The following is a 25,962-nucleotide window of genomic DNA, read 5'->3' as shown; positions in this document are numbered from 1 at the left end:
AAGCTGCCCGGCAAGGATGGAATTCCAGCTGAACTGCTCACACACAGAAAGTCCCATCGACTGTCACACCTTCCTGCCCTCCCCTTTTGGGCTGTGAGACTGGTCCATGGAACATGTGTGATGCAATAAAAACAGCAGTGACAGAGGAGACAGCATCAACTACAGGGACATCTCACTCCTTAGAGTCAGGGGAAGACCTTCACTTGGGTAATGTTTAAAAGATTCATCTACTTGCAGTCTGAGTTTATCCAGAATCACAGTGCGGTTTCTGTGCTGACAGATCTACAGTGAACATGATCTTCTCCACACACCAGCTACAAGAGAAGAGAACAATTGGGATTTGATCTAAAGTGTTTGTGCTGAGAAAGTGAAATGTTCTAATTACTGAGTGAAAGTAAACCTTTCAGTGTGAGTCACAATTTACTGGGACAATTGGAAAAGGCACCAAAATGTTTCAATCTCTGAAGATAAACTTGAACCTTGAAGTTATGTTTCGGAGCTCACAAGCTGTGAGAATCTTTGTGAATGTTTCCTCTTCCCTTTTGTAAACAAGCAGAGTAGTTAACCCTTTCCCCAGACAGCACGGCAATGATTTGAAATAAAGATTTTGACTTTTAAAGATTTGGCTTTATCCCATTTGTTGGGGTCATATTTACGGCCGTGGGAATCATCGCGGGCGGGATGGAAATTTGCCGGTATTTTTTTTAATAATCCTAATCTTAATTGTCACAAGTAGTCTTACATTAACACTGCAATGAAGTTACTGTGAAAAGCCCCCAGTCAGCACATTCCAGAGCCTGTTCAGGTACACAGAGGGAGAATTCAGAATTGTGATGTGAGAGTGCCTTTAAGAACTGGGTGTTTATCAAATAGCTGTAGTGGATGTACCTTTAAGAAATGGATGTTTATCAAAGAGCTGCAGGGAAGGCAGACAGCCCAACTCCACCCACACTCTGATATCACTGCAGCTGTTTTAAGTTTGCACATTATCCCCGTGTCTGTGTGGGTTCCCTCCAGGTGCTCCAGTTTTCTCCCACCGTCGAAAGATGTGCAGATTTGGTGGATTGCCAATGCTAAATTGCCCCTTAGTTACCAAAGGTGAAGTGGTGTCACGGGGAAATGTCAGAGGAACTGCGCCTTGGTGGGGTGGCTCTTTTGTAGGGTTCGTGTGTGCAAACTTGATGGGCTGAATGGTCTCCTTCTGCACTGCAGGGATTCTATGATGCTGTTGAATTAATCTCGCATTTTCTGTTTTTACTCTATGTGACATACCTTTTTAATCCACTAATTATATTTATTGAACCACTGTACCACCAACTGCCAGGAGCAGTGTGTTGATGTTTCAGCTATTCCAGCCTTGGGTGACTGTGTGGAGTTTGCACAATCTCCCCGTGTCTGTGTGGGTTCCCAGCGGGTGCTCCAGTTTTCTCCCACCATCCAAATATGTGCAGGTTAAGTGGATTGACCACGCTAAATTGCCACTTTATATTATAGTAATCTTTACTGTCACAAGACGGCTTACATTAACACTGCAATGAAGTTACTGTGGAAAGCCCCGAGTCGCCACATACCGGCACCTGTTCGGATACACAGAGGGAGAATTCAGAATGTTCAAATTACCTAACAGCACGTCTTTCCGGACTTGTGGGAGGAAACTGGAGCACCCGGAGGAAACCCACGCAGACGCAGGGAGAATGTGCAGACCCCACACAAACGGTGACCCAAGCTGGGAATTGAACCTGGGACCCTGGAGCTGTGAAGCAATGGTGCTAACCACTGTGCTACCAAAAATGTTTAGGTGGGGTTACTGGGTTACGGGGATAGGGTGGAGGCATGGGCTTAAGTAGGGTGCTCTTTCCAACGGCCGGTGCAGGCTCGATGGGCCGAATGGCCTCCTTCTGCACTGTGAATTCTATGATTCTGTAGGATTTTCTCTCTCTGTCTCCTCCGATGGGTCTGTCTGGTGGTATTTCCCTGACATCAGCAATGTTGCTTCACTGTGCTAACCACTGTTTATCTCTTGTATTTCACAACTGTGACAGGGTAAGGACCTGATTCAAGGGATTCAAACATGGGAGTTCTGGGAAAGATGGATAAGGATTTGGGAGGTGGCAACATGTTCAAAGAGTTTTGAGGGAAGAGGGAGGTTGAAGATGGGGCAGTAATTTGTAAGGATGGCAGGGTCAAGGTTTGTTTTATTGCGGAGGGGGTGATGATGGCAGATTTGAAGGACAGAGGGACAGTACCTAAAGAGAGAGAAATGCTGACAATATCCATGGACACAGGGTAGTTGGCTGATCAGTAGCTCAGTGGGAATAGGGTCGATGGAGCAGGAGCTGGGTCTCCTGGACAAGATGAGCTCTGAGAGGGCATGAGGGGAGATGGGAGAGAAACTAGAGAAAGATGTGGGTTCAGGGCTTGGGCAAGGATGACATTTATAGACAGTATGGTCCGGTGGGCTCGTGGAAGGGAGGGAAGCAGCAGAGGCAGCTGATCGGATTGACTCAATCTCAGTCACAAAGAAGCTCCACAAGCTCCTCTCACTTCTTGTTGGAGGTGAGGATGGAAGAGACAGGGGAGAGCGAGAGTACTTCAAAAGGAAATAACTTGTGTCAGAGATATTAAAAAGTTTCAACACACTGTGTATTTCACACAAATCTAATTTATTTGACTTTTAGCCAGAATATTAGCCCCTGTACATGGGCTGAAGTCTGTTATCAGCAGAAAGAGACCCAAATGAACATGGTTCAGTCCTGAACGTGAGGAACATCAAAACCCAATTGCAGCCCTTACTTGTGGCCTCGTTGGTGTCTCAGTAGGGAGGATGAAGCAGTGAATCCCTTCCCACACTCGGAGCAGGTGAATGGCCTCTCCCCAGTGTGGGTTCGCTGATGTATAGTGAGCTGAATTGATTGTGTGAACCCAGTCCCGCAGTGAGAGCACCTATACGGTCTCTCGTCAGTGTGAACACGTTGATGGCGTGTCAGATTTCCAGACGTTTTATAGCTATTCCCGCAGTCTGGACATTGAAACGGTCTCTCATCAGTGTGAACTCGCTGGTGACTCAGCAGGTCGGATGAAATAGTAAATCCCTTCCCACACTCTGAGCAGGCGAGTGGTTTCTCCCTGGAGTGATCTTGCTGGTGCTTCTGCAGGGTGGATGAATCACTGAATCCCTTCCCACACTTGGAGCAGGTGAATGGCGTCTCCCCGATGTGAATTCGCTGGTGTCTCAGCAGGTGGGATGAACGAGTGAATTCCTTCCCACAATCTGAGCAGGTGAACGGTCTCTCTCCAGTGTGAATTCGCTGGTGTGTGGACAGAGTGGATGATTGGGTGAATCTCTTCCCACACGTGGAGCAGGCGAACGGTCTCTCCCCAGTGTGAATTCGCTGGTGATTTTGCAGAGCCGATGAAACAATGAATCCCTTCCCACACCTGGAGCAGGTGAATGGTCTCTCTCCAGTGTGACTACGTCGATGGGCTTCCAGCTTGGATGGGGAAATGAATCCTTTCCCACAGTCCGCACATTTCCGTGGTTTCCCCTCAGTGTGACTGCATTTGTGGCCTGTGAGGCCTGATGACAGAGCGAATCCTCGTCCACACACACAAATCAAGTAAGGTTTCTCCCCACTGTCAATGATGCTTGTTCCTTCCATGTTCAAAATCCGCTGATATTCAGGATATGATAAATTGAGGACTCTGTCATATCCTGACGTGATGCTTGGTTTGAGTTTCTGGTCTTTGAAGCCTCCCCTTCGAACACCCTGTGAAACTGATTTAAAAACAGAAAATAGGGAATGAGAGAGACCCCACAAAAACACAAAGGCAGGTTGTGAAATTGCTGAATGATTCTGGTCATTTGTGGGGCCGGCACTGGGACAAAGTGACCATGAAAACTGCTGGATTGTTATAAACACCCTACTGGCCTCTTTGGGAGGAGAAAGAGGTGAAGAGGGATTTTGTATGTCTACAAGACATATTGAGACAGTAGTTGGCAAAGTATATTCGACCTTGAGCTTCAGAAACTGAAATATTGATGCTGAAACTGTGCTTCTGGTGGCATAGTGGTTAGCTCTTCTGCCTCACAGCTCCATGGTCCCGGGTACAATTCGAGTCTCAGTGACTATGTCTGGAGTTTGCACTTTCTCCCCATATCTGCTCGGGTTTCCTCCCACAGTCCCAAGATGTGGAGGTTAGGTGGATTGACCAAGCTAAATTGTCCCTTAGTGTCCAAAGGTTAGTTGGGGTCACTGGGTTCCGGGGACAGTGTGGAGGCGTGGGCTTAAGTTGAAGGAGGGTTCTCTGCAAGGGCCAGTGCAGACCTGATGGGCTGAAATGCCTCCTTCTGCACTGTGAATTCTATGATTCTGCACTGTAGGAATTCTATGAAGCTCGGGTCACCATGCTTCAGGAAGGATGTGAAGTGGGCAGCACATTGGTGCAGAAAGTTAGCCCTGCTGCCTCACGGCGCCGAAGTCCCAGGTTCGATCCCAGCTCCAGGTCACTGTCCGTGTAAAGTTTGCACATTCTCCCTGTGTTTGTGTGGGTTTTGCACCCACAACCTAAAGATGTACAGGCTAGGTGGATTGGCCACGCTGAATTGCCCCTTAATTGGAAAAAAATGAATTGGATACTCTAAAATTTAAAAAAAAGGAAGGAAGTGAAGGTTCTTGGAGAAGATGCAGAGGAGATTTACCAGAATGGTTCCAGCAAAGGATGTTGAGGAGAGATTTGATTTAGGGACTCAAGATTGTCAAGATTTCATTCAGGTGGGCAAAGAAACTGTTTCCATTCATTGATCGTACAAGCAGTCGGAACACAGATTAAAAGTTTTGGGTAAAACCTGGATTGAACTATAAAAGATCCTGATGGGTATTGACAGGGTCAATGTGGAGAGGATGTTTCCTCTTGTGGGAGAATCTGGAACAAGGGGGACACTGTTGCAAAATAAGGGGCCCCCATTTCAGATGGAGAGGTGGATTTTTTATTCTCTTGAGGGTTGTAAGAATTTGGAACTTGCATCCTTAAAAGGCAGTCATGATGTGGAGATGACAACGTTGGACTGGGGTGAGCACAGTTAGAAGTCTTGCAACAACAGGTTAAAGTTCAACAGGTTTGAAACAAACCTGTTGGACTTTAAACCTGGTGTTGTAAGACTTCTTAAAAGGCAGTGGAAGCAAAGTCCTTGAATATGTTTAAGGCAGAGCTGGATAGATTCTTGATGGGCAAGGGGGTGAAAGGTTATCGGGGTCGGCAGGAAAGTGGAGTGGAAATGAAAAAAAATGAAGTGAAAATCACTTATTGTCACGAGTAGGCTTCAATGAAGTTACTGTGAAAAGCCCCTAGTCACCACATACCTGCGCCTGTTCGGGGAGGCTGTTATGGGAATCGAACCATGCTGCTGGCCTGCCTTGGTCTGCTTTCAAAGCCAGCGATTTAGCCCTGTGCTAAACAGCCCCTCAGTTGAGGTTAGAATGTTGAGGTTATAAATTGAGGTTAGAATGAGATCAGCCGCAATCTTATTGAATGCTGATCAGGCTTGAGGGGCCGAGTGGCCTGTTCCTAGTTTGTATGTAAAAGGTACAGGAGATATGAGGTAATAGGAGATATATGCTTTTACACAGCGAGCGGCAATGACCTGAAACTTTTTGCCTGTGAGAGAGTTTGAAAATAGTCACAATGAATCATTTGATTTCAAAAGGAAATTGGATTTGAGGGAAATAAACCTGCGAGGAGACAGGGATGGAGCAGGAGAATGGCACTGACTGGATTGCTCCAGAGAGCTAGCATGGATTCAATGGGCCGAATGCCATTCTCTGTGTCATCATGTCTCTGACTCTTTTGTGTAATCTCGTTTTGTAATTTATCCCCGGGAGGTTCAGATATCACTCAGGTAAATCTGTGCTGCACTCCCTCCGAGGCCATTCTATCCTTCCTCAGGTTTGTTGCCCAGAACTGAACACAGTTCTCCAGGTTTGGTCTAACCAGGGTTTGTGAATCTCGGGGCTTTTCCAGTCACACTGAGACCTTAAATCTTCCCTCACAGACAGAACAGACAAACCTTTTACCTTCCACACCCAGATGCTGCTGAAATTCAGGTTCTGATGAATCGAGTGACTCTGTCAGATCGCAATGTGACGTTTGGTTTGTGTTTCCCGTCTGTTAAACCTCCACTTCCAGTATCCTGTAAATTTACAGAAACCTCACTGTCAGTTTAGGATAGAAATTCACAACATTCTCTCCTCGCCAAATTTGATTAAATGTATTCCTGGAGGTTTGATCACATGACCTGCCCCCATCCTCCAGCCATTAATCGGTCAATACATCCATCCTTGTGACACACTGCCTTCCTCGGCCAATTGGGAAGCAAAAGGACTCATTACCTTACAGGACAGTGATTGACTGTCAGCCAATCAACCTTTATCCCGTTTTCAATATTTTTATATCCGCTTAAGAGAAATGTTAAAAGAAAATTACAAAAAAAAATCTTCTTTACTGTCCTAATGATTTCCCAGACATGAATCTCACCAAGCCAGAAAGTAAAATTTTGAATTCATTGAAAGTCCAGTGGTGACCATGAAACCATTGCTGGTTGTTGCAAAGAGCCACCTAGTTCGCTGATGTCCTACAGTGAAGGAAATCTTCTATCCTTACCTGGTGTGCCCGACACGTGACTCCAGATCCACAGTCAGCTTGTTGACTCTTAAAATGCCCTCTGAGATACACTCAGTTCAAGGGTAATTAGGGCTGGGCAGTGAATGCTGGCCCAGCCAGCGACTCCCACATCCCGTGAATGAATAGAAAAGAAAATCTGCCATCCTTACCTGGTCACACAGACACGATTCCAAACCACAGCAATGTGGTTGACTCTTTAAATGCCCTCCGAGATGGCCGAGCCAGCCACTCAGTTTGAGGGAAATTAGGGATGGGCAATAAATGTTGGCCCAGCCAGTGACTCCCACAAATGAATAAAATCAAACCCTGGAGACTCAAGTCAGTCAATCTGGGAAAGTTGGCAACCGGTCCGGGCACGCAGCACATGTGCCCTGTGGCACCTTGTCCTCTGTAAAGGTGGCAGCCGGTAACCCGGGCCTGTCACCGCTCAGCTCTCACTCTGTTCGGTGCTGTTTGAGACGGGACCGTTAACATTTTACTCGGGAGTTGAAGCCTCCACAGGGTTTTTCTGAAGCCTCCCCAAGTCACTCCGCAGCTTCTATTACTCTCCGGCTACCCACCGGCTCCATTTCTTTGCACACATGAAGTGTATGAGTGATCTCCCTCTGAACTGCACTTAATTAATTAATGACTAACTCATATTTATTCTTATCCAGTGGAAACATCTTCCACTTGTCTAGCATATCAAACCTTTTCATAATCTTGCAGGATCAGGCTATCCTTCATTCCCTTTTCCAAAGAAAAGGTGATGCCCTATCCAATCTTTCTTGCTGGGTATAACCTGCCAGTTCAGGCATAATTCAAATATCTTTTCCTGCATCTTCTCCAGTCCTTCGAGATCCATTTTACAATATGGAGACTTTAACTAATCTGAGCAGCAAACTCACTGTTGTCCACAAATGCCTGTATGTTGCAGCATTTTAGTCATTTTACTGTTAGCTGAATGTAAGATGGGACAGAACAAGATCCAACGAGCCAGTCTGTAACTCTGCAGAGCATCTACAAACTTGCCTCTTCCACTTACTGCTAAACTCTTAACCTGTCAGTTATGGCATTAAGAATAATGTGTCAGAGAAAGACTGGATTTCAGCTCGGTGACACTGGGCCAGACTAAATTAGTTCACAGGATTGTTGAGCTAATGTATCCATATCATAAAATGGATCTGGAAGGACTGGGGAAGATACAGGAAAGTATATCAGAATGATGCCTGAACGGGCAGGTTACAGCCAGCAAGAAATGCAGTGGCTCGAGGAGCCATCTAGGCTCCCCCAGCTTCCATTTCATGTGTTATTATGAACATCACTGTAAACCATTTCCATGCAGAAACAACAGATGGAACAACCACCAGTTCATCGCCTTCCTTCCCATATTCCAGGATTCCAAACACACTTTCCAGGTGACCGTGATTTATTTGTACTTCTTGCCATCCAGTGTTGTGTATTCACTGCTCCCGATTTGGTCTTCCCTACACTGAGATTAAATCTGGATTGGGTAACTGTGGAACATCACCATTCAGTCTGCAAACATAATCCTGAGCTTCTGATCATTTTAATATTTTAATTCCCTGCCCCACTCCCACTCTGTCCACAGCCTCCTGCACTGCTCTAGTAAAGCTCAAAGGAAACTCGAGTAACAGAACCTCCATACGGACATTGACCCAGGGCCGGGTTTCAAACCCGGGTCCTCAGTACCGTAGTTTTGTAAACTCTTTTTACGGGACAATAGAAGGTTTGTATTCGGTAAATTGAGACTAAATATTGCATCAAGTTCGGACAGAAGTCAGTTGATTCATCAGGCCCTAAATATCATCCTTCGAATGTGGCAGGTGAAACGTTTCTCTGTTCTCAATGAGAAAAGATTTCAAACATCAGTGTGACTGGAAAAGCCCGAGACTCACACAACACACACCCGAGTGAGAGAGTTCCAGTGAACTGACTGTGGAAACATCAGTGTGGCTGGAAAAGCACTGAGACCCACACAACACACTCCCGAGTGAGAGAGTTCCAGTGAACTGACTGTGGAAACATCAGTGTGGCTGGAAAAGCACTGAGACCTACACAACACACACCCGAGTGAGTGTGTTCCAGTGAACTGACTGTGGAAAGAGCTTTAACCAGTTACGCAGTGAGGAGGCAGTGGTGTAGTGGTATTGTGGCTGGACTAGTCATCCATAAACCCAGGATAATGATCTGGGGACCCGGGTTTGAATCCTACTACCACAGCTGATGGAATTTAAACTCAATAACATTTCTGGAATTAAATGTCTATGAAACCAGCTGGTTCACTAATGCATTTTCGGGAGGGAAATCTGCCGTCCTTATCCAGTCTAGTCAACATGTGACACCAGACCCATATCAATGTGGTTGACTCTTACCAGCCCTCAAGGGCAATTAGGGATAGGTAATAAATGCTGGCACAGCCTGCGACGCCCACGTCCAATGCATTAAAAAAATTGTTTCACTAATTGTAACTCAATTAATGATCACCACTTATTTAATCATCTGTTGCAGACTTTTAGCTAATTAATACAGTAATTTTTAATGAATACAGGGCACCATATGGCGCAGTGGTTAGCACTGGGACTGCGGGACCGAGGACTCGGGTTTGAATCCCGGCCCTGGATCACTGTCCGTGTGGAGTTTGCACATTTCCCCATGTCTGCATGGATTTCAACCCCACAACACAAAATTGTGCACGTTAGGCGGATTGGCCATGTTAAATGGCCCCTTAATTTGGAAAAAAAATAATCGGGTACTCTAAATTTATACAAATAAAAGATAAATTGCCTGATCAAGGATGAGGTTCTGTTTCTCAAGTTTCCTTTGAGCTTTATTGGAGCAGTACTCTAAATTTATATGGAAAAAATACTATTCACTGTACCTCACTGAGCCTTCTTCAAAATTCTTCAATCATGGGAGGTGGGCGTCACTGGCTGGACCAGCATTTACTGCTCATTCCAATTACCCTTGAACTGCGTGTCTTGTGAGGCTATTTCAGGGGGCACTTACAAATCAACCATGACATTGCTGTGGATCTGGAGTAATGTGTAGGCCAGACCACGTAAGGAGAGCAGATTTCCTGAAGGACACGACGGGTTTTTACAACAATCGACAATGTCACCATTAGACTTATACTTTGAGACTTTTATTCAATTTCAATATCTATCATAGGCAGATTCGATCCCAGATCATTAATCTGGGTCTCTGGATCACTAGCCCAGTAACAATACCATTACTCTACTGCCTGGCCCACACAGTCTTGGCAGAATATGATGTCCAGTAACTTCACAAAATTATGGAGTAATTTACTTTTTCAATCAAATTCTGATATCTCTGCAGTTTCTGGAAACATTTTGGTTGAAGGTGTTATTTTTAAAAATAAAGATCTAGCCTTTGCAATATAATTACCGAATACACCAATTCACTAATGATAATTAATGTTCACCACTGAATAATCATCAATGTAATTATTGTTTTATGGTATGAAATCAATACATGGTTAATATAGAAAAGGTACAGAAGGGGAAATGGCTGCAGGAAGCCACGTGTTAGAGGTATAAAAGGGCTTCCTTGACCTTGTTACCAATGACAGTGAATACACTATGAAAATAACAATTTTAAAACTAAATGTGATTACACATGCGTACTTACAGCTTCTTACATTACATCAGTGAATATGTTTCAAAAGTACTTCATTGGCTTTAAAAGACTTCAGAGGGTCCAGTGGCAGTGCAAGGTTTTATAGAACATAGAACAGTACAGCACAGAACAGGCCCTTCGGCCCTCGATGTTGTGCCGAGCAATGATCACCCTACTTAAACCCACGTAACCCGTATACCCGTAACCCAACAATCCCCCCATTAACCTTACACTACGGGCAATTTAGCATGGCCAATCCACCTAACCCGCACATCTTTGGCCTGTGGGAGGAAACCGGAGCAAACCCACGCACACACGGGGAGGACGTGCAGACTCCACACAGACAGTGACCCAGCCGGGAATCGAACATGGGACCCTGGAGCTGTGAAGCATTGATGCTAACCACCATGCTACCGTGAGGCCATATATAGAAATGTACATTTATTCAAGTAGCCCGCAAAATAGGCTATACCCCTGTCTCTGTAAGACTTAATTACCTGCAAATGCTCGCATTCAAAGCATTGTTTCCATCTTTGACTATATATATGTTTCTAGAACATACCTCTTCATTCACCTGAGGAAGGAGCAGTGCTCCGAAAGCTAGTGATTTGAAACTGTTGGACTTTAACTGACAAGTGTGAGGTTGTCCATTTTGGAAGGACAAATATGAATGCGGAATACAGGGTTAACGGAAGGGTTCTTGGCACTGTGGAGGAACAGAGAGATCTTGGGGTTTATGTTCATAGATCTTTGAAAGTTGCCATTCAAGTGGATGGAGCTGTAAAGAAGGCCTATGGTGTGCTAGCGTTCATTAGCAGAGGGATTGAATTTAAGAGCTGTGGGGTGATGATGCAGCTGTACAAAACCTTGGTAAGGCCACATTTGGAGTATTATGTGCAGTTCTGGTCACCTCATTTTACGAGGGATGTAGAAGCTTTGGAAAAGGTGCAAGGGAGATTTACCAGGATGTTGCCTGGAATGGAGAGTAGGTCTTATGAGGAAAGGTTGAGGGTGCTAGGCTTTTTCTCATTGGAACGGAGAAGGATGAGGGATGATTTGATAGAGGTTTATAAGATGATCAGGGGAAGAGATAGAGTAGACAGTCAGAGACTTTTTCCCCGGGTGGAACAAACCATTACAAGGGGACATAAATTTAAGGTGAATGGTGGAAGATATAGGGGGGATGTCAGAGGTAGGTTCTTTACCCAGAGAGTAGTGGGGGCATGGAATGCACTGCCTGTGGAAGTAGTTGAGTCGGAAACATTAGGGACCTTCAAGCGGCTATTGGAGAGGTACATGGATTATGGTAGAATAATGAAGTGTAGATTAATTTCTTCTTAAGGGCAGCACAGTAGCATTGTGGATAGCACAATTGCTTCACAGCTCTAGGGTCCCAGCTTCGATTCCTGGCTTGGGTCACTGTCTGTGCGGAGTCTGCACATTCTCCCCGTGCGTGCGTGCGTGCGTGGGTTTCCTCCGGGTGCTCTGGTTTCCTCCCACAGTCCAAAGATGTGCAGGTTCAGTGGATTGGCCATGATAAATTGCCCTTAAGTGTCAAAAATTGCCCTTACTGTTGGGTGTGGTTACTGCGTTATGGGGTTGGGTGGAGGTGTTAACCTCGGGTAGGGTGCTCTTTCCAAGAGCCGGTGCAGACTCGATGGGCCGCGTGGCCTCCTTCTGCACTGTAAATTCTATGATAATCTAGGACAAAGGTTGGGCACAGCATCGTGGGCCGAAGGGCCTATTCTGTTCTGTATGTTTCTATGTTCTATCTGTTGGACACAGTAAGAAGTCTTACAACACCAGGTTAAAGTCCAACAGGCTTGTTTCAAACACGAGCTTTCGGAGCACGGCTCCTTCTTCAGGTGAATGGAAAGGCTTGTTCCAGAAATGTTTATATAGACACAGTCAGAGATGCCCCGGAATGCGAGCACCTGCAGGCAATCAAATCATCAAAGATGCAGAGAGAGAGGTAACTCCAGGTTAAAGAGGTGTGAATTGTCCCAAGCCAGTTCAGTCGGTAGGCCTCTGCAAGTCCAGGCTTGTTGGTGGGGGCCGAATGTAATGCGACATGAATCCCAGATCCCGGTTGAGTCCGCATTCATGCGTGCGGAACTTAGCTATAAGTTTTTGCTCAGCAATTTTGCGTTGTCGCGTCTCCTGAAGGCCTCCTTGTAGAATGCTGACCCGGAGATCAGAGGCTGAATGTCCTTGACTGCTGAAGTGTTCCCCAACTGGAAGGGAACAGTCCTGCCTGTTGATAGTCGCACGATGCCCGTTTATTCGTTGTCGCAGTGTCTGCATGGTCTCGCCAATGTACCACGCTTCGGGACATCCTTTCCTGCAGCGTATGAGGTAGACTACATTGGTCGAGTCGCACGAGTATGCGCCGCGTACCTGGTGGGTGGTGTTTCCACGTGTAATGGTGGTGTCCATGTCGATGATCTGGCATGTCTTGCAGAGATTACCCTGGCAGGGTTTTGTGGTGTTGTGGTTGCTGTTCTGAAGGCTGGGTAATTTGCTGCAAACAATGGTTTGTTTGAGGTTGCGCGGTTGTTTGAAGGCCAGTAGTGGGGGTGTGGGGATGACCTTGGCAAGATGTCCATCCTCGCTGATGATGTGTTGGAGGCTGCGAAGAAGATGTCGTAGTTTCTCCGCCCCAGGAAAGTACTGGACGACGAAGGGTACTCTGTCAGTGGTGTCCCGTGTTTGTCTTCTGAGGAGGTCGGTGCGGTTTTTTGCTGTGGCGCGGTGGAACTGTCGATCAATGAGTCGAGCGCCATATCCCGTTCGTACGAGGGCATCTTTCAGCATCTGTAGGTGTCTGTTGCGCTCCTCCTTGTCTGAGCAGATCCTGTGTATACGGAGGGCTTGTCCATAGGGGATGGCTTCTTTAATGTGTTTCGGGTGAAAGCTGGAGAAGTGGAGCATCGTGAGATTATCTGTGGGCTTGCGGTAAAGCGAGGTGCTGAGGTGACCGTCCTTGATGGAGACGAGTGTGTCCAAGAATGGAACTGAATTTGGAGAATAGTCCATGGTGAGTTTGATGGTGGGATGGAACTTATTGATGTCATCGTGTAGTCGTTTCAGTGATGTCTCACCGGGATCTGGGATTCATGTCGCATTACATTCGGCCCCCACCAACAAGCCTGGACTTGCAGAGGCCTACCGACTGAACTGGCTTGGGACAATTCACACCTCTTTAACCTGGAGTTACCTCTCTCTCTGCATCTTTGATGATTTGATTGCCTGCAGGTGCTCGCATTCCGGGGCATCTCTGACTGTGTCTATATAAACATTTCTGGAACAAGCCTTTCCATTCACCTGAAGAAGGAGCCGTGCTCCGAAAGCTCGTGTTTGAAACAAACCTGTTGGACTTTAACCTGGTGTTGTAAGACTTCTTACTGTGCTCACCCCAGTCCAACGCCGGCATCTCCACATCATGGCTATCTGTTGGATGAAGCTGAAGGGTTTGCTCCAACTCAGGGGGCGGTGCTGGAGGACTAACCGGGAGCGGCTGGTCCTCCAGCCAATCAGAGTGAATGGGAGGCGGAGCAAAGCCGGGACTCTCGCTCCGTACGCATGCGCCAGGCCACCCGGCCCTATCTCGGTGAAAAGCCCGAGCACCTTTCGCCGGTTCAACTGCAAATCCGAGATTCGTATTCGGGGTGACACGGAGTGTTTATGAAGCCTCCCGACCCATCCGCCGGCTCCATCCCTCCCTCATGACTCACCGAGCGGGATCTGACCAGGAATCTCCAGCCCACCGCCTGAATCCTGAACCGTCCTCGGCACAGCGCATGCTCCACCTCACGTGGGAGACCGGGCTCAGACCCCGCCCCTCAATCACTCCGATTGGTTGGAGGACCCGCTCAAACCACTCGGTCCTCCAGGCCCACCCCTCTCTTCCTATTGGATCAGAGCTGCCGTCAATCATTCCCACGGCATTGTGAGTTCGGGCATGCGCAGTGCCCATGCTGGACTCGGCCGGGAGGTTTCACTGAAGCTGTTTTGTGGCTTCACTACTTTCGTTTATGTCTGATGTTGATGTTCGTTTTTTAAAAATGATTTTGTGAGTTTTGAGACCTACACATTTATGTTCATATGCAGGATTAAGCCAGCATCTGCCTTAGCATGATGCTGGGTGTGAAAATAACTCAGCAAAAGAAAATAAAGTAAATAATGGATAAAACAAAAGAAGGGGGTGCTGCTAAAACAGCGAGTGGAGCACAACCCAAATGGAACAAGAAAGGGATCAGAAACTTATCTAAAACCTGTGAAATTAGAGTCTGAAAATCGGGGTAGATAAGGCAATTTAACCCCTGTGGCGCCCACCGAGCACGGAAATCTTCCAGTGTGCCCGTGGACACCGCATGCTCCCTCTCCAGGGACAGCCGGCCGCGAACGAGGCACGAAGAGGGGCAGACAGTCGGGCTGGACGACCCCCTCGCTCGCCCGCTGCCTGGAACGATAAATGGCTAATTTGGCCATGTCCAGGAGCAGGTTCACGAGGCCGTCCTCCGCCTTCCCCACCCCTCGCCACACCGGATGTCTGTAGATCAGGAGCGTGGGGCTGAAGTGCAAATAAAACCTCAACAACAACGTCGAGAAATCCAAGAGGGTGTGCAGCCTGGGACAGACAACATAAACGTGCTCCACGGTCTCCACCAGGCCGCAAAAGGAGCAGGTCTCTGGCAGAGCCGCGAAGTGGCAGGTTTCACTGAAACCCGGTGGAGGCTCCAAACCCCAATAAGAAGTTTCCGGGCCCGGGTTTGCATCGAGCGAGGGGACAGCTGCGGCCTGCTCCCGGTGACAGGCCTGAGTTAACGGCCACCGTCTTTGTAGAGGCTGCAAACACGCAGGGGGCAAAACATCAGAGATAGAGTTTGTTCTGAAACCAATGGGATATTGTAAAACAGGAGGTCAGGGTTACAGTCAACAACAACAACTTCTATTTATATAACACCTTTAACATCATAAATCATCCCAGTCAACTTCACAGGAACATCATAAACAACGTTAGACACCCAGACACAAAAGGAGATATTAGGGCAGGTGACCAAAAACTTGGTCAAAGAGGTGAGTTTTAAAGAGTCTGAAAGGAGGTAAGTGAGGTGGAGACAGGGAGGTTCAAGGAGGGAATTCAGTGCTTGGGGCCGAGGGAACTGAAAACTATGGCGGAGTAATTAGAATGGGGGTGTGCAAGAGTCCAGGATCAGAGCTGTGCAGATATCTCAGGGGGTTGTGGAGCTGGAGGAGATGACAGACACAGGAAGAGACAAGTCCATGGAGGGATTTGAAAACAAGGGTGAGAATTGACTGGGAGCGAATGCACGTATCGGAGCACAGGGATCATAGGGGAAAGGAACTTGCTGTGAATTAAGACATGGATCGCAGGCTTTTGGATGGCTTTAAGTTTCCAGAGGTAGACTGGGAGAGCAGCCAGGTGTGTAATGGAATTGTCGAATCGGGAGGTGAAGATGGTAAATTGCCTTAGTATCTAAAAAGGTTAGGGGGTTACAGGGATAAGTGGAGGTGTGGGCTTAGCTAGGGTGCTCTTTCCAAGGGCCAGTGCAGTTCAACGGGCCGAATGGCCTTCCGCACTGTACATTCTATGAGGTCAGAAGCTCATATTGGGATCAAATGTGAAACCAAGTTTACAAAGAGACTGGCTAAGTCTCAGACTGTTGCCAGGGAGAGGGATAGAGTCGGTATGTCAGGAATGGAGATTGGAGCAGGGACCGAACAGTGGATTCAGTCTTCTCCATATTTGATTGAAGTTATTTAGTCAACAGGAAGAGAACCAGAATGGGCCCTGAGTCTGATATCTGGTATAACTTAGTTCAAGAGGGAGAGGTTAAACAAAGGAAACCCTGGAAGATTTGGAGAAACAACCTTTGCAATTGCTCATCAAATCTCCACACAGTCAGTTCTGGACACAAGGTTAACATTTGTTATTCTGTCTGCTCAGTCAGGATGATTCAGATTAAAGTCTGTCACAAGTCATGAATGAAATGAAGTGAAAATGAAAATTGCTTATTGTCACAAGTAGGCTTCAAATGAAGTTACTGTGAAAAGCCCCTAGTTGCCACATTCCAGCGCCTGTTCGGGGAGGCTGGTACAGGAATGAAGTGACTTATAAAGCATATTCTTACCTCTAATTATATAACTTTGGTAAAAAGGTACAAAAATAATGATCTAATACTTTATTTGGTTTTCAGCCCCAGGGAGGAGGGAGAGTGTGTGGAATGGAGATTTACAGATTTGGCGAAAGAAGAGAGAAAAACTGTTCCCCAGAAACTGGAATTGTCTGCTCTGAATTTCTATCTTGTACTGATAGTGTGGCCTTTGTAAACTCCTTTTCCAGGACATTAGGAGAGGATTTTCAGACAGGAAACAAACCAAATATCACATTAAGATCCGGCAGTATCACTTAATTAATCAGGACCTGAATGTCCTCAGACTATGAATGTGGAATGAAAAATGTTTGTTCTGTTTGTGGGAAAATATTTCAAACATACGTGTGACTAGAAAAGCACCAAGACACACACGCACCTGAGTGAGTGTGTTCCAGTGGACGGACTGTGGAAAGCGCTTTAACCAGTTACAGCCCGAAATAACACCACACCATTCACTAAGGGAAGAAACCATACACGTGTTCTGTGTGAGGACGGAGCTTCACTTGATTGTCTAAAGAGGAAATGCATAAAGACACTGACACCATGGAGACACCGTGGAAACATGTGGAAGTTGGATGTTCAACAGTTTAATGAGAATCGAGCCAAAGGAGCAAAGGGTAAGTATCAGAGACAAGACGAGCTCTGATAGAGCATGATGGGAGATAGCAGGAAAAGAGGAGAAAGATGTGAGTTCAGAATTTGGACAAAAAAGGACTTTCGAGGCAGTTTTACTGAGTGGTTTCGTGCAAGAGGAGCAGCAGAATCAGCTGGTTGGATTGGTTCAATGGGTCGGGTTTTCCAGTCCTTCCTGCTGGCTGGATCTTCCACAGATCTCTCGGTCTGCTGTTCCGTTTCACTGGTTGTCTCATTGGGTTCGCTGTAGGCATCCTGGGGTCTGTGGAAGAACTCCCAGAGCCTCATTTGCCTGATGAATTCCCTGGAGTGGAAAAACTATGACATCACCTTCGCAGCCTTCAACACATCATTGATGAAAATGAACATCTTGCCAAAGCCATCCCCACACCCCCACTACGTGCCTTCAAACAACCACGCAACTTCGAACAGACCATTGTAAATTACCCAGCCTTCAGGAGAACAGCGACCACGACACCACACAACCCTGCCATGGCAACCTCTGCAAGATGTGCCCGCTCATCAACATGGGTACCACCATTACACGCGGGAACACCACCCACCGGATACGCGGTACATACTCGTGGTGACTCGGCCAACGTTGTCAACCTCATACGCTGCAGGAAAGGATATGCCGAGGCATGGTACGTTGGCGAGACCATGCAGACGCTGAATGAAGTTACTGTGAAAATCCCCTAGTTGCCACATTCTGGCGCCTGTTTGGGTAAGCTGGTACAGGAATTGAACCCACGCTGCTGGCCTTGTTCTGCATCACAAACCAGCTGTCTAGCCCACTGAGCTAAACCACTGCACGACAATCGGCAGGCAGGAATGTTCTCTTCCAATCGGGGAACACTTCAGCAGTCAAAGGCAATCAGCCTCTGATCTTCGAGTAAGCGTTCTTCAAGACAGCCTTCAGGACGCATGGCAATGCAGAATCGCTGAGCAGAAACTGATAGCCAAGTTCCGCACACATGACTATGGCCGCAGCCGGGACCTTGGATTCATGTCGCATTACATTCACCCCCCCACTATCTGTCCTGTTCTCAGGAAATCCTACCAACTGTCCTGGCTTGAGACAATTCACCCCTCTTTAACCTGTGATTATCCCTCTCTCCAGTCGCACCGTATGGACCTGTAAAGACTTAATTACCTGCAAAGACTCGCATTCAAAGTACCATCTCACATCATTGAATTTTTCTATATATGTGTTTGTGGAACCCACCTCTTCATTTACCTGTGGAAGGAGCTGTGCTCCGAAAGGTAGTGATTCCAAGCCTGTTGGACTTTAACCTGGTGTTGGAAGACTCCTTTCCGTGCCTACCCCAGTCCGACGCCAGCATCGCCACACCATATATAGGAAGGATTTAGGGTGGCATTTGACACAGTTGTTAGCATTGCAGCCTCACGGCGCTGAGGACCTGGGTTTGTATCCCAGCCCTGGGTTACTGTCAGTGTGGAGTTTGCACATTCTCCACGTGTCTGCATGGGTTTCCCCCACAACCCAAAGATGTGCAAGTTAGGTGGATTGGCCACGCTAAATTGCCCCCCCAGCTTTTGAACAATGTCAAACATAGTTAAATGGGAGTGAATTGAGAATTATCTGTCGCTTATATTTGACCCGTGTTTTGGTGTGAAACGTTCTGCAGCCGAAATCCCGTTCATGTATAAGAAAGGAGGGGTGACAGCAAATCCGCACTGAGCCTGGATTTTCTCATCTCCCTCAGTGGCTTTTCCTGTTTCTCCATCATGAAGGCCGAATTTTTCAAAAATATGGTTCAGTTAAATCTCTGCCATTTCCCCCAATTCATGTCTGTCTATTTGAGGACACATTACCATTCGACTGTTCTATGTTCAATTTGTTTTGGGTGGTGATTAAAATATAAACTACGTCTACAAAGTCATTAAATTCTTTTGTAAACTGAGCAAACTGCCAAGATCCGCACTTTGTTTTTTCATGTATGGAACAATCTGTCTGGACTGTATGCAGAACAATACTGTTCACTGTACCTCGATACACGTGACAATAAATCAAATCTAACCAAGAGACAGTTTCTTACTCGTCTTCAGATTGAACAATGAGCCGCCTTAAAAATTATTCATTCATGAGAGTTGGGGGTCACTGGCTGGGCCAGCATTTACTGCTCATTCAAATTGCCCCTGAACTGCGTGTCTTGTGAGGCTATTTCAGGAGACACGTTCAAGTCAACCACAACATTGCTGTGGATCTGGAGTCATGTGTAGGCTAGGCCACATAAGGAGAGCAGATTTCCAAAAGGACATTTGTGAACCAGGCGGGTTTTTACAACAATCCACAATGTCATCATTACCTTTGAATTTGAGACTTTTATTCAATTTCAATATCTGTCACAGGCAGATTCGATCCCAGATCCCCAGAGCATTAACCTGGGTCTCTGGATTACTAGCCCAGTAACAATACCATTACTCCACTGCCTGGCCCACACAGTCTTGGCAGAATATGATGTCTTGTAACTTCACAAAATTATAAATTTATTTATTTTTTTAAACAAATTCTGATAGCTCTGCAGTTTCTGGAAACATTTTGGTTGATCGTATTATTTTTTAAAATAAAGATCTAGTCTTTACAATATAATTACCCAATACACCAATTCACTAATGATGATCAATGTTCACGACTGAATAATCATTAATTTAATTATTGTTTTTTTGCGATGAAATCAATACATAGCTAATATAGAAAAGGTACAGAAGGTGAAATGGCTGCAGGAAGCCACATGTTCGAGGTATCAAAGGGCTTCCTTGACCTTGTTACTAATGACAGTGAATACACTATGAAAATAACAATTTTAAAACTAAATGTGATCACACATGCGTACTTACAGCTTCCTACATTACAACAGTGAATATGTTTCAAAAGTACTCCATTGGCTTTAAAACACTTTAGAAGGTCAAATGGGAGTGAGGTTTTACAGAAATGTACATTTGTTCTAATTGTTCGCAAATTAGGATGTATTACACTCAAGTGACTTCACTAGAATCATTGATAAAGTTTGGAGTCTTAATTTTGTGTAATAACCATGGTGTTGACACCATTTTAAATACTCCGTGAAATTCCAGACACACCATATGCAATTATTTGTTGTAAAACAAGGGCAGCATGGTAGCATGGTGGTTAGCATAAATGCTTCACAGCTCCAGGGTCCCAGGTTCGATTCCCGGCTGGGTCACTGTCTGTGCGGAGTCTGCACGTCCTCCCCGTGTGTGCGTGGGTTTCCTCCGGGTGCTCCGGTTTCCTCCCACAGTCCAAAGATGTGCGGGTTAGGTGGATTGGCCATGCTAAATTGCCCGTAGTGTCCTATAAAGTAAGGTTAAGGGGGCGGTTGTTGGGTTACGGGTATAGGGTGGATACGTGGGTTTGAGTAGGGTGATCATGGCTCGGCACAACATCGAGGGCCGAAGGGCCTGTTCTGTGCTGTACTGTTCTAAAAAAAAAACACAGCGAGTTGTTGTGATTTGTAATGCACTGTCCATAAATGGTGCTGGAATCGGATTGGACTGTAACTTCCAAAAGGGAATATGATGCATTCTGAAAAAGAAAACAAAATCGTCGAACTCTGGGATTAAATGGGTCGCTGTACAAAGAGCTGGCATGGGAAAAATGGGCCAAATAGACTCCTCTATGCTCCAGGAGCCTTGTGTATATGTAAAGCGAGTGGTAACAACCTGGAACCTACTGCCTATGAGGGTCAGAGATGCAGAGATTTTTTTTCTTTTTTTAAATAAATTTAGAATACCCAATTTCTTTTTCTAATCAAGGGGCAATTTAGCGTGGCCAATCCACCTATCCTGCACATCTTTTGGGTTGTGGAGGTGAAACCCACGCAGACATGGGGAGAATGTGCAAACTCCACACGGACTGTAACCCAGGGCCGGGATTTGAACCCGGGTCCACAGCACCGCAGTCCCAGTGCTATCCACTGCACCACATGCCGCCCTGGAGATGCAGAAATGATGGAAAGATTTCAATGGGAAATTGGACAGGCACTGTGAGAAATAAACCCACAGGGATTCGAGGAATGGGGCAATGGACAGACTGGCTTGCTCCAGAGAGCCGGCATGGTCTCAAAGGGCTGAATGGCCCCATTCCCCACCCTCCAGATGCTGTGATCTCAGGAGAGAAATTCAGCTGCTCCAGTCACTCCAACTAACTGGAGTCCCTCATCTCTGGTGCCATTCTCGTTAATGTCCTCTATACCCTAACTTAGAATTTCACATCTTTCCTAAAGTGTGGGACCCATATATAGGGTTCCATTCTAAGGGGATAGAATTGAAAAGCACGGAGGAAATGTTCAACTTGTTTAGAATCAGGGTTAGACTACACTGGGAGCTCTGTCAACATTGGTGATCTCCATTTAGAAAAAAGAAATAGAGGCACTGGATAAGGTGCAACAAAGATTCATAATATACAGAACTGAGAGCATTTAACGCTCAGGAAAGGCTGGGGCTGCTTTTTTCTGGAAAAGATAAGACTGATGGGTGACCTGATGGACATCTTTCAGATTATGAAGGGATTCAATAATCCAACAGGAATTTCAGTAGAAACCTCTTTACCCAGCGAGTGGTGAGAATGTGGAACTCGTTACCACAACGAGTGGAAAAGGGAACAGCATGAATACATTAAACGTAAAGCTAGATACACACATGAGGGGATGTATGTCTGTATCGGCTGATGGGGGAGGCTCATGCGGAGCATAAATACTGACACAGACCATGGCTAACCTCAGCCGCTATGGGAATTTAACCTGTGCTGTTGGTGTCACTCAGCACAAACCAGCCATCCAGCCAACTGAGCTAACCGATCCGAGTGTAAATCTGTAATAATTCCTTAAATATTAATGATTGCCTGTCTCCCACCATACTATTCAATGTAGTTTCCCAGTGCACCTCAGACAACTTGCCCCTCACACCCTGATAGTTTTCTTCAGTGAGAAGCACCAAAATAAATTAAACAAAAGAACCATGTAACCACCATAGCCCATGTTCATGGCAATGTGGCATGATTTTTGGGGTTTCCAAACAGAAATGGTAATGAAACATCTTCTAATCTCCAAACACCCTTTCTCTTTTTGATCCTTGTGAAATGTGAGACCAGGAATTTGCAAGAAGGCTCAGAGAGAATCAGCCCACTGGGGGAGAAGCCGTGAGACCAGCCAGTCCAGCAGAAAGAAACCCTCTGACCATCCCCATTGACCAACAGAATGAGCAAAATGCAGTCCTGGGTGTAATTGAGAACAGAAACAATAACAGCACAATCCAATCCCTGTAATCAGTTGTGAATTTGTTGGTGTCTCAGAAAGAGCGATGAATCCCTTCGCACATTGAGGGCAGGTGAACGGCCTGAACAAAAAGGAAAAGGCAGTGGAGTGGCAGCGCTGGTTAAAGAGGAAATTAATGCAATAGTGAGGAAGGATATTAGCTCCGATAATGTGGAATCTGAATGGGTAGAGCTGAGAAACACCAAGGTGGAAATAAATTAGTAAAGAAATCCCCAAACTGCAGTGGTGATGTTGGGAATGGCATAAAACAGGAAATTAGACTGATTGTAAAAGTTTCTGTCGGTATGTGAAGAGAAAAAGATTGGTGAAGACAAATGTAGGTTCCTTACAATCAGAAACAGGGGAATGTATAATAGGGAACAAAGAAATGGCTGAGCAAATAAATACATACTTTGGTTCTGTCTTCACAAATGAAGCCACAAATCAGATACCAGAAATGTTGGGGAAACGCAGGATTTAGTGAGAGGGAGGAACTGAAGATCAATATTAGTAAAAAAATGCTGTTGGGGAAATTGATGGGATTGAAGGCTGATAAATCCCCAGGTCCTGATAATCTGCGACCAAAGTACTTCAGGCTCTCGAAATAGTGGATGCATTGGTGGTCATCTTCCAGGATTCTATCGACCCTGGAACAATTCCTGCAGATTGGAGGGTGGTTTGTGAAATTCGACTATTTAAAAAGGATACAGAGAGAAAACAGGGAATTATAGACCAGTAAGCCTGACATCGGCAGTGGAGAAAATTTTAGAATCCATTATCAAAGATTTTAAAGCAAAGCACTTCAAAACCAGTGGCAGGATCGGACAGAGTCAGCATGGATTTATGAAGAGGAAATCATGCTTGACAAATCTACTGAATTCTTCAAGGGTGTAACTTGTAGAGTTGATGAGGGGGAGCCAGTGGATGTGGTATATTTGGACTCTCGGATGGCTTTTGACAAAGTCCCGCACAAAAGATTAGCGTGTAAAATTAAAGCACATGGGATTTGGGGTAGTGTATTGAGATGGTCAGAAAACTGGTTCAAAAACTATTCATGTACCATGCACATCATTGGTTTATCGGGGTGAGACCCACACAAACAGGGGGAGAACTTCTCTCCACATGGACAGTGATCCAGGGCCAGGATTGAACCCTCGTCTTCAGCTCCATGAGGGAGCAGTGCTAACCACTGTGTCACCCTATATATTAACGATTCAGATGAGGGAACAAAATGCAATATCTCCAAATTTGCAGATGATGCAAGTTGCGTGGGAGGATGAGCTGCAGAGATCCTTCAGTATGATTGGGACAAGTTGAGTGAGTGGACAAATGAATGGCAGATGTAGTATAATTTGGAGAAATGCGAGGTTATCCAGTTAGGTAGCAAAAACGAGAAAGTAGACTATTATCTGAATGGTCATGAATTAGAAGGGAATGTGCAACGAGACCTGGGTATCCTCGTACACCAGTCACTGAAGGTAAGCATGCAGCTACAGCAGGCGGTAAAGAAGACAAATGATATGCTAGCCTTCATTGCGAGCGGATTAGAGTACAGAAACGGGGATATCTTGCTGCAATTATGCAGGGTCTTGGTGAGAATATTGTTTGCAGATTTGGTCTCTGAATCTGAGGAAGGATGTTCTTGCTCCAGAGGGATCGCAGCGCAGGTTTTCCAAGCTGATTCCTAGCATGGTGGGACAGTTGCATGAGAGACTGAATCAATTTGGTTTGTATTTGCTGGCATTGATAAGAATGAGGGGGGGGGGATCTCATTGAAACCTATAAAATTCTAACAGGACTTGACAGGGTAGATGTAGGAAAGACTTTCACGATGGTGGGAGTGTAGAGAACCAGAGGTCACAATCTGAGGATACGGGGAGACCATTTAGGACATAGATCGTTTTTTAAATTTAGAGTACCCAATTAATTTTTTCAAATTAAGGGGCAATTTAACGTGGTCAATCCACCTAACCTACACATCTTTGGGTTGTGGGGGCGAAACCCACGCAGACATGGGGAGAATGTGCAAACGCCACACGGACAATGACCCAGAGCTGGGATCGAACCTGGGACCTCGACGCTGTGAGGCAGCAGGGCTAACCCACTGTGCCACCGTGCTGCCCCAATTTAGGACAGAGATGAGGAGACATTTCTTCATCCAGAGAGTGGTGAGCCTGTGGAATTTGTTACCACAGGAAATAGTTGAGGCCAATACATTGTATGTTTTCAGGAAACAGTTCAATATAGCACTGAGGGCAAAGGGGATTAAAGGATGTTGAGGGGAAATCGGGATTAAGCTATTAAGTTAGATGATAAACCATGATCATAATGAATGGCAGAGCAGGCGCAAAGGGCCAAATGGCCTCTTCCTGCTCCTATTTTCTATGTTTCTATCTAATCTCTTCCCACACTTAAGAGTAGGTCGATGGACTCTCTCCAGTGTGAACTCGCTGGTGTGTCTGCAGACTGGATAACTGTGTGAATCCATTCCCACAGAGGGAACAGGTGAATGGTTTCTCCCCAGTGTGAACTCGCTGATGTTTCCGCAGGACGGATGAATCAATAAATCCCTTCCCACACTGAGAGCAGGTGAATGGCTTCTCCCCAGTGTGAACTCGCTGGTGTGTCTGCAGGCTGGATAAATCACTGAAACTCTCCCCACACTGAGAGCAGGTGATTGACGTCTCCTCGGTGTGAACTCGCTGATGGCTCCGCAGGCTGGATAACCAAGTGAATCCCTTCCCACACTGAGAGCAGGTGAATGGCTTTTCCCCAGTGTGAACTCGCTGATGTGTCTGCAGACTGGATAACTGTGTGAATCCATTCCCACAGACGGAGCAGTTGAATGGCCTCTCCCCAGTGTGAACTCGCTGGTGTGTCTGCAGGTTGGATAACTGTGCGAATCCCTTCCCACAGTGAGAGCAGGTGAATGGCCTCTCCCCAGTGTGAACTCGCTGATGTTTCCGCAGGATCGATGAATCAATGAATCCCTTCCCACACCGAGAGCAGGTGAATGGCCTCTCCCCAGTGTGAACTCGCTGATGTTTCCGCAGGATCGATGAAGCAATGAATCCCTTCCCACACTGAGAGCAGGTGAATGGCCTCTCCCCAGTGTGAATTCGCTGATGTTTCCGCAGAGTGGATGAATCAATGAATCCCTTCCCACACAGAGAGCAGATGAATGGCCTCTCCCCAGTGTGAATTCGCTGATGCTTCTGTAGGGTGGATAAATCAATAAATCCCTTCCCACACTGAGAGCAGGTGAACGGCCTCTCCCCAGTGTGAATTCGCTGATGTGTCTGCAGATTGAATAACCGTGTGAATCCCTTCCCACACTGAGAGCAGGTGAATGGCCGCTCCACACTGTGAACTTGCTGGTGTTTCTGCAGGTTGGATGCTTGAGTGAATCCCTTCCCACACTTGGAGCAGGTGAATGGCCTCTCCCCAGTGTGAACTCGCTGGTGTTTCCGCAGGGTGGATAAATCAATGAATCCCTTCTCACACTCAGAGCAGATGAATGGCCTCTCCCCAGTGTG

The 25,962-nt window shown here is 46.2% G+C and overlaps 2 protein-coding genes across 2 annotated transcripts in view; both read right to left on the bottom strand.

Annotated features, from left to right (window-relative positions):
- LOC119959603 (zinc finger protein 774-like) overlaps window positions 1-25,962 on the bottom strand; it is a 1,152,970-nt gene that overhangs the window by 1,113,688 nt on the left and 13,320 nt on the right. The gene's annotated exons all lie outside the window — the stretch shown is intronic.
- Window positions 2,643-25,962, bottom strand: LOC119959602 (gastrula zinc finger protein XlCGF26.1-like; the record flags this gene model as incomplete). Its single annotated transcript, XM_038787779.1, has 2 exons — window positions 2,643-3,460; window positions 24,858-25,962. Coding segments are annotated over 2 exons (1,776 nt in total), but the record flags the coding sequence as incomplete, so codon positions are not given.

The sequence above is a fragment of the Scyliorhinus canicula genome, unplaced genomic scaffold (assembly GCF_902713615.1).
Source record: "Scyliorhinus canicula unplaced genomic scaffold, sScyCan1.1, whole genome shotgun sequence".
Taxonomy (NCBI): Eukaryota; Metazoa; Chordata; class Chondrichthyes; order Carcharhiniformes; family Scyliorhinidae; genus Scyliorhinus; species Scyliorhinus canicula.
Note: the sequence above shows the minus strand (reverse complement) of the source record. Positions and strands in the feature narration are given on the sequence as shown.